This window comes from Aptenodytes forsteri, unplaced genomic scaffold (assembly GCF_000699145.1).
Source record: "Aptenodytes forsteri isolate BGI_AS27 unplaced genomic scaffold, ASM69914v1 Scaffold66, whole genome shotgun sequence".
NCBI lineage: Eukaryota > Metazoa > Chordata > Aves > Sphenisciformes > Spheniscidae > Aptenodytes > Aptenodytes forsteri.
This window is the reverse complement of record NW_008795131.1, coordinates 1627995-1640090: the sequence shown is the minus strand read 5'-3', so window position 1 is coordinate 1640090 and position 12096 is coordinate 1627995. Positions and strand designations below refer to the sequence as shown.

General features: G+C 49.3%; 2 protein-coding genes across 3 annotated transcripts in view; one reads left to right on the top strand and one right to left on the bottom strand.

Moving 5' to 3' along the window:
• The window catches only part of EMC6 (ER membrane protein complex subunit 6), a 2148-nt gene extending 1288 nt beyond the window's left edge, over positions 1 to 860 (top strand). The window contains exon 2 of the mRNA XM_009278330.2: positions 11 to 860. Coding sequence (XP_009276605.1) covers positions 11 to 307 — 297 coding nt within the window. The 3' untranslated portion in view covers positions 308 to 860. The remainder of the gene's footprint in view (positions 1 to 10) is intronic.
• Positions 769 to 12096, bottom strand: part of P2RX5 (purinergic receptor P2X 5) — a 15977-nt gene continuing 4649 nt past the window's right edge. The window contains exons 3-12 of one of the 2 annotated variants that reach the window (XM_009278182.2): positions 9510 to 9629; positions 8414 to 8489; positions 7959 to 8055; positions 7504 to 7584; positions 6559 to 6697; positions 5570 to 5706; positions 5194 to 5287; positions 4613 to 4678; positions 4203 to 4285; positions 769 to 3763 (exon numbers count right to left, since the gene is read on the bottom strand). In XM_009278182.2, coding sequence (XP_009276457.1) covers positions 3688 to 3763; positions 4203 to 4285; positions 4613 to 4678; positions 5194 to 5287; positions 5570 to 5706; positions 6559 to 6697; positions 7504 to 7584; positions 7959 to 8055; positions 8414 to 8489; positions 9510 to 9629 — 969 coding nt within the window. In that variant the 3' untranslated portion in view covers positions 769 to 3687. The remainder of the gene's footprint in view (positions 3764 to 4202; positions 4286 to 4612; positions 4679 to 5193; positions 5288 to 5569; positions 5707 to 6558; positions 6698 to 7503; positions 7585 to 7958; positions 8056 to 8413; positions 8490 to 9509; positions 9630 to 12096) is intronic. The other variant, XM_009278183.2, reaches the window with a different exon arrangement.

Sequence of the window (12096 nt, the reverse complement as noted above, 5' to 3'; positions counted from 1 at the left end):
GTGTCCGCAGTTCATCAGCGAAGCGGCGGTGCGGGGGAACGCCGCCATCCTGGACTATTGCAGGACGTCTGTCTCGGCCCTGTCGGGCGCCACGGCGGGGATCCTCGGCCTGACCGGCCTGCACGGCTTCATCTTCTACTTCCTGGCTTCCGTCCTCCTCTCCGTGCTCTTGGTGTTAAAAGCCGGACGGCGATGGAATAAGTACTTTAAATCCCGAAGGCTGCTTTTCACGGGGGGGCTTATAGGAGGGCTCTTCACATATGTCCTGTTCTGGACTTTCCTGTACGGCATGGTTCACGTCTACTAAAACAACTAGGAGCCGCACTAGCTGCAGTGGTTTTTAATGAAGCAGGAGGACTGTTGCCAAAAGTCATCTACCCAACTAGGCCAGCTTACCTTTTCAACTGTTGTTCATCACTCGTTAATACTGTCAGTAAATTATGGCCAAGTACAAATGAATCGGTAGTACTGTTCTAATTAAACTGAATGTGAAACATCACTCGGGTGCCTCCCGTGAATATTTGTTTGGTGGTTAAGGAATAACTTCTGTCCCTAATTGCAGGCACAGCCATGGGTTTTGGTTAATGTAGTCCCTTGTATCCTTTGCGTTTTGAATAAGATGTAACAATTACAGTCCCTTCTAGATTTGCTGCCTGTCCCTACACACAAATACTGATGAAAGCAGTGTGTAACACGGCACTCTTAAAAAATAATGCACTGACACAAGGAAATACTGCACAGTAGCATGTAATTAAGTGTATGTAAAGCTTTGGTACAGAAATGTAATTGAGTTGCTAGTGCAAACGTTACTTCCACAATTGCTGTATGTACATGCTATCAATAAATGACATCGTTGTCACAGATGCTCTTCACTGGCATATACAAAAGTACATTAAGTAGTGCTCTCACAAGTCAAAACACTTTGCTCCTTTTTAGTACCGTTGTGTCCAATGCAATGCAGACAACCAAGTAAGTGCAGCGTCTTATTACCTGCCAGCTCAGCCTGTACTGAACACACTTGGAAGCCTGCTGGCACTTTTTGTAACTGAACAGTGCATTGTTGTGGTTCCATATGTCTCTGGCAGGAACAGAAAGGAAAATTCGATCACCCACCGTACACGTAGTATCTTTGCTATAGAGCTGTTTGTAAGTATGTATCACAAAGAAAAGGTGGTGTGTGCAACCTAAAAACCACACTGTACAGAAGAGTCTTGGAGAGCATTGCCCTAAAGTGACACATTTTATTGCTGTACATGAAATACAATGAGGAAAAAAAAAAAAATCAAAGAAACAAGCTCCTGAGAAGGACTCTGGTTATGTTTTATCAACAGCAATGGTGGTGGGAATTGTGTTAAACAGAGGGTATAAAGAAGGGAAATATTCTAGGGACTTTTGGGGGCCTCAAGCCCCTGAAGTCTTAAATTCAGAAAATGGCTTTGGTCATCTAACAACAGGATGTTGTTTTGTCAAGTTGAAACATTGGTTTCAGTAGAGCACGGTCAGCTTTACGTGTTACGATGAGCTACTTGGTCTCCATGAGTTGTGCCTTGGCCTGATGTCACATGCAGGGTTCACCATGTGTTTCACCGTCTAGAAATTATTCAAATAGAATTAAGCTCTGACAGTCAAGAGCCTGTGCTGTTTTATTGGCATGGTAATTCTAGTAGGCCTGACTAGTGCAGTCAAACACATGGTGACTCGTGTTTGCCTAGAGGAGAGACTTCTGGCATGAAGAAAGGAGGCTTTGGATGTGATTGCAGCTTATCCTAAATTATTTTAAGTCCAGTGTTTAATTCTGTTTTCTAGCTAAATGTTTGACTCAGTAATTACTTGCATCTGAACAGAAGCAGAGGGAGTGGACTGGACTGGGTGGGGTTTGCTATCAGTGACTGGATTCAGAGTTTGCCACTGCTAACAAAGGTGAATTTTAATTTAGAATCAACCTGTACCTCGGAGTAACCACCTTAAAGAAGTTAAAGCAAAGGTGAGTGCAGCTTGCTGTTTCCATTTGTGCAGGACACTCGATCTCAGCAGCTCTCTGTAATGCCACCCTCTCTAAAGCTGTCCTAGCAGTATGTAAGGACCCTGCAGCAGGAGTCCTTTAAATCTTGATATTCAGAGTGCACAGAAACACTTAATCTTTATGACAATGACTCCTGGCCAATGGCGACCTGGCAGCGTTTTACAGAACACTGATCAGTTTGCACCAAGCCATGGTGTGGAAACTTTAAATGAGGCAGGAATATTTATTCACCTACTGTCTTCAGAAGCTGGTGAGTCGGTTCCTGTCAGCTCAAGCAAACGCAAACTTTAAACAATGATATTGCATAAGCACTTCTCTCTTCTGAGATTAGTGAGCACGTGAGCATAAATGCACAAAATGGGCTCCAATGATATTTATTTCTCTACTGAGAAACAAAGAAGCACTAGTAGTTCTTGGAAGTTACCAGAGCATTGAAGTAGCAGATATCTGTCTTCTAAATTTTCCTCCTGTTGGTATATTTGGAAGAACCTGGCAAAGTCTGTTTCACCTGACAGAGCTCCTCTTTTCAGTGTCTGCAGTATGGTTCAGGGTACTATGAGAAAACAGCAGAAGCATTAAGTCTCCCATCCAGATCTCTCGCCACCATGAGCAATTGGCAAATTACGCAGAAAGGACAACCCCGAGCAAATTAAACCAGCCATGAAACAAAGGAGGGAGAACCCAAGACCGTCTCTGTGCAGATACTCCCAGTGCCACGTTGCTTTTCAGTGCATTAACCCTCTTTTTCCCCCCCAATGTCAACCACAAAAACATCTGTCCCTGCCTTGCTTCAAAATACTCCTCTGCCTGCTGTCACCTGTTCTGTGCTCTGACATGTCGGTTCTCTGGGCCAACTACAAACGGAGATGGTGGGTAGCGGGTGAGGTAGCTGGGACCCAGCCATGGCTGAACTGATTCTCCATCCAGAGCTGCGGCAGGACCTTCTCCTGCTGTTCCTGAGACGAGCAGAGCACCTTGTTGCAGCTGTTGCGAAGGCTTTTCCTGGAGGAGCACCGTTTCTAGCCCTAATGGTTACACCCCCTCCCCCAATAAGAGTAATTGCGCCCACACTGACACAGGCCCAGTCAGCACGGGCGTTGTAGGATAACAAGCCCCTTTCCCCTGGGCTCTGAGAGCTGCTGAAACGCTGCGTTTCATTGCACTTCCCGACAGGAGCAGTCCTGCTGCTTTACATCTGATCTTGCAAGTAACACAAGCGAGAGTTGGAAGCGGTGGCCGCAAGCTAGTGGAGCAGGGGATAGGTTGAATCTCGGCCTCAGCCCTCCTCAAAGTGCCGGTGGTGTTTCACATCACGGCTCTTCCGCACATGGAAGTGAAGCGCAGCCACAGGATAACGCTGGCTATTGACGTAGGTACAGATATATCTATCAACAGATATAAAAACATTCATTTGGTGCCTTCTTTTTCCTTTTATAAAATCCTTTTATAAATCCATAGTGACGACGCACTGTTGCAAGCTCAGGATACCAGAGAACATCTCAGGGAAAGAAGGGCGGTCTTTAAAGGACTTTTTTTCCTCTGGGAATCCCGATAATAGACAGTAGACCTGATCTGGGGTATCTCCACCTCCCAGTCCTGGTGTGATTTCACACCTGTGTGGTTTTCCGGGAACACGAGTCCAGCTGGCAGACCCATCCGCGTGCCTAGAGCCCGTCGAGCTGGTCAGGGCTCTGATTCCCATTCAGCGCAGGGCTAGATAACGATTTCCTGGAACTGGACCTGAGGAAACAAGCAAAGGTGGCAGATGAGGCAAGCAGGCTATTTCTGTTTCAGGAAGCAACGTGGGCAAGAGGTTCCCAGCCAGGCCTGTCACACCTTACCACAAAGGCCATCGCCCTCCGTACAGATAAAGCCCCAGTTCTCAGTTTCACGAGGCTCTGGAGCCGCCCCAGTTCCACCCGCAGCCATTATGGACCGACAGTGCAAGACCATTTGTAGTCCAACCATGACACAGCAGCTTCCTTTGCTCCCCAGCTAACTGCAGCAATGAATTACGTAGGGAGGGAGGAACTTGGCTAAAGTCATTTGGAGGAATTTAATTTCCTGGAATTGGCCTTCGTTTGCCATTAATGTTTACTGTGTTCCCGTATCTCTTCTATTTCTATTAGTCATAACAATAAAGCCATTACGTTTAAACACAAAAGCCAAGCCCACTTACTTTACTTCCTCGTACTTTTTGCCTCGATAAAAGTTACTCTTTTTAATCAGGTACAGCAGCACCAGGTCACAAAAGAAAGCTCCCTGCAAACAGAAAGAACTTGTGTTTTATCTTTAGAGTAGAAGAGGAAGTGTTCCGATCTAATTAGCAACGAGCGTTAATTAAAGAAGAGTAACTTGTAGGAGCTGTATTTTCCTTCATACTCCATGTAATCTTAGGGGTATTTAGACTACAGGGTACATTAACAAATGCCTTTCAGACAGGACGCAGACACACACCTGACTGAGCAGTCAGTGTAGCAAAAACTCCACTGGAGAAGATACAAACCAACCATCCCATTTTATCCTCGTAACAGCTAAATGAGGGATCTGGGTCCCAATACGTTACTTTAAGAAAATACATTCACTTACCGCTCCCATGAGAGCGAGCCCTGACCCAATATTGATAATGGTGGGAATGATGTTAAACTTCCCTGCCTAAAAGAAAAAAGGTCATGAAGTACTCGGTGAAAGAACAACGCAAGAAACAAACTTAAGGGTGTGGTATTACACAGGGGAAGCTACTAGTGCCTGTGGGTGTGTTTTGTTAGCAACAAGCAGGCACAACCATAGATTTGCAGCGAAAAATCTTGGAGGCTGAAGGTCTGTGTCTCAGACCCAACTGCCCACAGCTGCATTTCTGTGCTTGCTTCATCCCTGGATTAGACTTCTTTTTCCTGCAGTGCATACGCATGGAAAACAAGTCTCTGGGGCATATTTACTTCTGCTGGACTTTACATGAGCCTGTTTTCAGGTGGAAGAGATGCAGACTCATCGTACTCCAGGTCATCTCCTTTCTTAGGTAGGGTTAGCTCCACATGGATGAATAGCAAGAGCCCTTTCCTACAACAAGCCAGAGAGACTGTTCTCATCCCAGAGCTGCCTTCCCACTGAGAGATGTCCCCCATCTTTTTTCTCTCCAGGCTCTGAAATATTCTGGCCTGGGACCTCACCTTGCCATTCACCATCACATCAAAGCGGATTCCATACGCTTTAATGAGTGTCCGGTAGTCGACCCCCTCAGCATCCTGGTAATATTTGGCAAACCTGGAATACAACAATGTTGATTTTAACTCCATCACCTGCCCTCCCCCCCCCAAGAATTCATCTGAATTCACCTATCTCTTCGAACAGATCTATTCCCCCATCAAAACCAGCTTCAGCTTGCCACGAGCATGACTCCCTCCCTCCACTGAAGCAGTGTGCTTGGCTGGGGCAGTGCCTGCCACAGTCTGATCTGGTACTGCTTCACTGCCAACCTCTAATGCCTGCGAGACCAACCAGCTCAGCCTGACTGCGGTACTGCATCGTAGTCTCCTCTTTACTTACCTGAAGTTGTACCCAGAAGAGATGGACTTTTCTGCAAACTTGTTATCCAGCCGGCTAAAAGAATAGTGAGGATTACATTCAGAAGGGGCTTTATCAAGATCACAGTTCCATTCAATCTGAATTCCTATCACACCACCCTTAATGAAAGAGAGAGACAGTGTGAGTTTTTTAAGCTTAGTTCAATTAATGCGTCTTCAAATTTGTCAGATCCTTGGGCAAGTTTTCCCCAGGGACAAGAACAGCTGCATTTCTGGTCACAGACACAAGCACACACACTCCTGGATGGGCTAAGTTCATGCTTATGGTATTAGTCACATTACTCTACACACAACCCTAGCTTTCCCTGTGCCGATATCCTAGGAGGAGGTTTCTCATCCCAGCACACTGGTTTCATTAATTTAAGTGGCTGTAACATACTTCAAAGGAGAAGATGCTCTTTTATGCAGGGTTAAAGTTCACAAGTGCAGAAGCCAGCACAAAGCCTGCACTTTTCTCACCCTGTGCTTCCCGGCATGCCTCAGACTGGCTCCATCTTCCGCCCTGTGCTTCGCACACTGGGTCGCAGCCTGTTTGGCGCTGCAGCCCCAGGACCCTATGCAGAAACATGCCCGTTCGCTGCAGGGGAAGCCTCCCAGCACATTCTCTGAGCAGAGAAGCCCCAGTGGCCTTCCAGAGTTCTGGGTTTAAACCGATGAGATAGTAATGTTGAAATTAAACAAAGAAACCCTGCTGGCAGAGCAGCAGTTTGGGCAGGCCTGAAAAACAGATAACTGACCCGACCATCTCTTCCAGAGAACCTACATCGCCCTGCCTCTCATTCCCTGGGGACAGGATAAATGGGACCAGCATGATTTTAAGAACCAGCGTCTCTCCACTGCACCCTGGACAGGGGGCAGTTCCCTGGGCAGTCACCAGTGGCTCTCCTCACGGCCACCCAGCGAGCGGTACGGCCAGCTGGGAAGACACATGAGCCTGAGGGGCACTCCTACCTCCAAGGCCATTTCGTGGAAGTCGCTCCCAGCCCACCGGACAATGTTCCCCAGGAGGAAGATGGGGCAGTAGGGATGCTCCGTGCTGTAGCGGCAGCTCTTCAGGTAGGACTCATTGTCAGTTGCCAGCACATTCATCCTGCATGTAGGGAAGAGGGAAATCCACCTTGTCTCCCTCTCTACTTGCCTGCACAGCCTACACCACCAAGACTGCAGAGACAAGAGACCTCTCCAACACCCCTAGTGCACAATAGAAATGGCACCTTGCCACCAGCCTCGTCACCCTGCGAGCCTCTCCGCTGCTGGCCCAGGGAAAGCAGTCTGCCCGCACAAAAATGACCTCCAGGCCAGACAGGGACTAGGCCAGCTGAATCTGGGCTCAAGAAAGGACTCACATAGAGCAGGTTGCCAGGGTGCTCCAGGGCCACCTGGTTTTCTCAAGGAAAAAAAATAAAGACACTAGAAACATCTAGCTGAGCCTGGGAGAATAGCAAGAACACACTCCTTATTTTGTTCATATTGTAGCAGCAAATGCAAACAAGTATTTTTAAATTTGCATTTTCCCAGCCTTGTCCAGGCACCTTCATTTTTATGGAAGAGGAGGAATATCTGGGAGCCGAAGCAGCTCAGGAACCTGACTACACGCCGGCTGGTGGACAGATCCATCTGCTTTAGAAGCTCTGCTGCATCCCATACTGTAGGAGCCATCACAGACCTCATTTGGTGAAGGACAGCTTTATGCCAGTTGCTCTGTGAGAAGCTCCAAGCCCTCGTTATCTCCTTGTTCCCACACAGCCTGAAGCCAAAGGCCTCTCCCTGCGCCTTAGAAGAGGGAATATCCGCCTCCCCACCCCAACCCGCAGGCAGGAAAGGACAGTGGAGCAAACCGAGGTTATCGGTTCTGTGATGGAGAGGACAGAGTGATCTCCAAGCACCTGCACTTACTTGGAGAACTTAAACCTGGGGAAGCGGATTGAGTTCTTGATGTAAACAGTGAAGTTTTCTGCACTGGCGAGAAGTGGTTTCCTGGAAGAGAAAGGTTTGTTATCTGTTTTACGTTCGTACCCTGCCCACATGTTTAAACTGGAATTGACATTTTAGAAACAGCTAGGTTTCATCCCATGGTGCTAGGCCAGCCATGCCACTTTCCCCACACTGCCAGCAAGGAGTTAGTGAGGAGCGTGCAGGTTGAGAGGAAGCCTTGGGAGCTGGAAACAACTCTGGGACAGCCAGTGAGCCAAGCAGGGGGGAGCAGAGGGCCAGTCGCACCAGGGGGCCATGCAGAGCTCCCTCCTGCACTGGAACAGCCAACGTTCAAGCAAGCATCCAAGCAGAGGGAACCCAGAAACCGCCCTGAGTGACACGCAAGCCAAGCAACTCAAGCTTGAATGGTCACGTACTTGGGCTTGGATCTTTTCTCCACTGGGCACCAGGCCAGTATCTCACAAGTCCCTCTGATGCTGTCCCTGTCTTTCAAACAACGGCCAGTCTTAATCCCTGCAGCACAGACATCACAGAAAAGGTCACACAGAGCAGCCACCTCCTCTCCTTGCCTACAGGGCACATGAAAATCAGATGCTTTTCACTGCCACCCTAAGCCCTCCTCCCTGCTGTGAAAGGGCCTCTCAGCTGCAACAGCCACTCTCTTGTTGCTTCTCTGAGCAGCCCCAGGATGCTCTGGCCCAGCCACCACAGAGCTGTAAGCAGGGCAGCAATCTTAATAAAAGACAGTAAAGAAAAGAGAGTCCTTGCCGCTCTCTGTAATCAGAGATCTCTGGGGCTGTAACCAGGCCGATGCCTCTGAAGGAACCTGCCTCTACCAGACACAGTACAGGAGGAGGGACCCTTCCCTTACCATTGCCAGCCACCACTGCTTCCCCTGCCGGGCAGTCCCCATCCTTGTAACACAGGGCATTGGGAATGCTGATGCTCTGCAAAGTGGAAGAGGACAGAAGTGAGACCTGTGACAGGACACGAGACTCGGACGGGTAAGGAAGTGCTGCTGATGTGGGGTGAATGCTCTATAGGATGGTGAACACCGAAAACCTGCAGCTGAAGTGGTAACTGCAGGTCACATGCAGATAGCTCGACAGCATCACACCACCAGCAACACCATGGTTCAGCTACAATGTCCTGCTTTTGGGCTCTGCTCAGTCTGGAGAGGGACGGGCTGTGGAAAAACTCAGACACCACCTATCACTCACCAAAACCAAGCAGGAGGCCACAGTACTTCACCTCAAGAGATAACCCTACCTTTGATTTAAGCTACAAGCTCTCCGAGCTCAAAATTACCCGAGCTCAAAATTACCCTTCTCTCGGCTGCACGCCGGGTTAATGCAGCCACTAGAGGACAGCCGTGCCCTGAACAAGCAAGCTGTGCTCTCGGCCTGGGCTACCCCTCTGCTTGTGATGTGGAAAATTAATCTCTGCTACATGGAGACAACACTCCCTGGACAGCCAGCGTCCTCCTCCCCCAGGCTCCAGCCCATTCTGAACCACGTCTCCACAGGGGACTTTTCAATGTGACACGGAAAGACCTCACGCCTCTGGCCCGTAAGGCACGTTCTGGAAGGTACTAAGCACCCTCCCATGTCCTGAAGGTAACGAAAGTCTGAATGTTCAGCCTTTCCCAGGATGGGGCTCTTAGAAAAATCTCCTCTACCCATAACTAGGCCGAGACACCTCACAGTTGTTTTCCTATGGCCTTTTCTGACCCTGAGCAATCACTGTTCTGGTCTCATCTCCAGCTGGGCAGACATCCAACACCTTCAACTAAAGTCAGCAAGACTGTAGATGATCAGTGCCTCTGGAAATTAAGACAGCTGAACCTCCCAGGTTTGCAGTAACCAGTCCGATTTTCCCAACTGAGATATTATACTACAGAGAAAAACCATTCGCCTTTCATCCTTCCTGTGTTCGTTGCTCCCCAGGTGTCCTCTGTCAGTTCTTACCCCCAGTTTTGTAGGGGTCTGGGGGCCAAGGGGCTCAGTTCTTCCTACCTCAGGACACGTGGCTTGCCTCTGGTTTGGGGTCACAATCAGATTCGTCATGACAAAGAAGACATTTTCACCCTAGAATAAACAAAGTAAGGCAGGAAGAGTTAGAAAACCTGTTTTACTCTTAAAGTACCTGTTACAAGGAGGATGCAGTTCTCTGCAGAACAGTAACACCTCTCTCTCTCCTGATGCTTTTCAGGCTGAGATACAACAGCACCCTTTGTCTGGTTATTTGTTTGGATGAGGTCGGTGGGTCTCTATGGCTTAAGGGGTTCTGCTTCAGAGACTGCGTTAATTTGGTTGAGCAGGACTGCGGAGCCTTGCCTCGCTGGCTGCTCAGCAAGCGCTTGTCCTCCTTTTCCATAAGGACACGGTGCCTGATCAGGGATCAAAGGCCCCGTCCCACTGCAGAGCTGTGGGTGTTTGTTCTCAGCCAGGGTCAGGCTGGCCGCCCCGGCTGCGCTGCTACAAGCCCGAGCTCACGGAGCAAGGCAGCAGGGCACAGCACAGGAACAGATTTAGCGCAACGCTGTGGACATGTGATAAAACAAAACAGAGCCTTCTTGCATGGCTGTAATAGAGAGAACACAGATGCCTTTATCGAGCCATTGGGATGACTGTCTGAGACGTGCAAGGAGAGACTTGACTGCAATTTCATCCCCAAAATCCTTACTTCTGGCAGTGTAGTGTTTCCTCTGGATTTAGGCAAAGCCACAATATGCATGGCTGACTCCTGTTCTGGAGCCTTCCTTTCTTTGCACATTTCTATTTGGTCCCTTCCCCACATTCAGCAAAAAGTTGAAATAGTTAACTTCTCCCCTGAATGGTTTCCCCTTAACAACCAACCACCAAAGGAAACCACAGGAAAAACAAGCCTGAAGACAGTTGTACAGTCGGCAAGAGGGGAGGGAAAGCAGCTAACCACACCACTACAGACGGAGGCTGGTTTGCCACTCAGAAGTGAAATGAATGCCAAAAAACCCCATGTGCTTCTACCATTTCTGCTCCATACCATGCGCACGTGGGAAAGGGAGGAGGGTCAGTAACAGCACCAGGCTGCAGCTATAGAAACACGGGTCGTCTCCTGACAGCCCCCGGCACTGGGGAGCCTGACTCTCATCGCACTGAGGGGACACAAATAACCATTAGAGCCAGCCCACGGCCCTGGCGTGAGGCAGGGCAGCCCTGAGCATCTCGGACAAAAAAATCCTCACCCACGACAGGAACTGGCAGTGTGTCAAGCCCTGCTACCTGTAACACTGGTTGCTTGTGTGAGCGAGCACCTGGTGATAAAATACCTGATCAGGAGCAAACTCCGGACCCCTGACCCCACGAGGCTGCTCTGAACCACAACAGGGAAACAAGACGTTTCTGCAAACTTGTCAGAGAACAAGCCCCAGAAAGCAGTGAGTGAAGGATTCACTTTCATGTTTGCTCTACATTAAGCTTAACCCCAAAGTGCCACTGGTTCACCCTGTCCGAGGGCATTCTCAGCCCTCAGAGTGAGTTTCAGTATACTGAGTGCCTGCCGTTTATTCCGGAGTCTCTCAGAAAACCCCTTCCAACATACAGCCCTGCCTGTTGCACATAAAAATCTCAGGTTTCCGTCCACGAGAGCAGAGCTCGGTGCTCTCACGCTCAGCTGGCTCGCTCTCCTTCTCTCGCTGTGCTTTGCGTGGGGTGTGTTTACCCCACATCCCACCAGTGCTTTGGGACACAGGTACGTCTGTCCTCAGCAGGAGGGACATGTCGGTCAGCAGCCGCGCTGGTGGGCTCAGGAGAGCTGCCCACTGCTCTGTGGAGGAGATGGGGTTTCTCCCAGCCCTCACTGCCTCCTGCTCTGCTACCTGGGTCTCTCCAGCACAAACCAGCCCACTCAGACCCACCAGGACAGCGCAGGGCTCTCCCTCCAAAGCAAAATGAGAGACTATGCAGTAGTTAGCAGAGCAAGTCACTTAATGCACGGGTAGCAGGCATTCAGATACTCCTAAAAACCCATGTGGGATGCATCTCACGGCTGACCTGAGGCATTCAGCGGATGAACAGTAAGCAGCACATGGAGCAGGAAGGCTCGTGAGAGGTCTACGGTTGCATTCACAGTCCACAGAAGTTGCTGAGTTTCACTGTGAGCCCAGGGTCTATCATCACTGTGGTTGCTGGAGGCTGATGTACGTTGGGGCAGACTGCAGTAGTGCTGGATTCAGTACTGTAGACTGATTGCCCAGTCATGTTTGCCTTCATGGTAACATAGCCCAGACATCTGCGTTGCAGAGCACACCAGCCCAGAGGCAGAGACAGCTATCTTTACTCAGCACACACACTACAAGGCTTCCCAATAAGCCAACACGCAGTAACAAGACCATTGAGTCACAGGAGAAACGTCTGACAAGTTAAAATACTGGTCAGCATCACCATTTCATTTCTGGGTGTGCACACCAGCCACCTGCTAAGTGAATCATAGAATCATGGAATAGTTTGGGTTGGAAGGGACCTCTAAAGGTCATCTAGTCCAACCCCCCTGCCGTGGGCAGGGACATCTTCA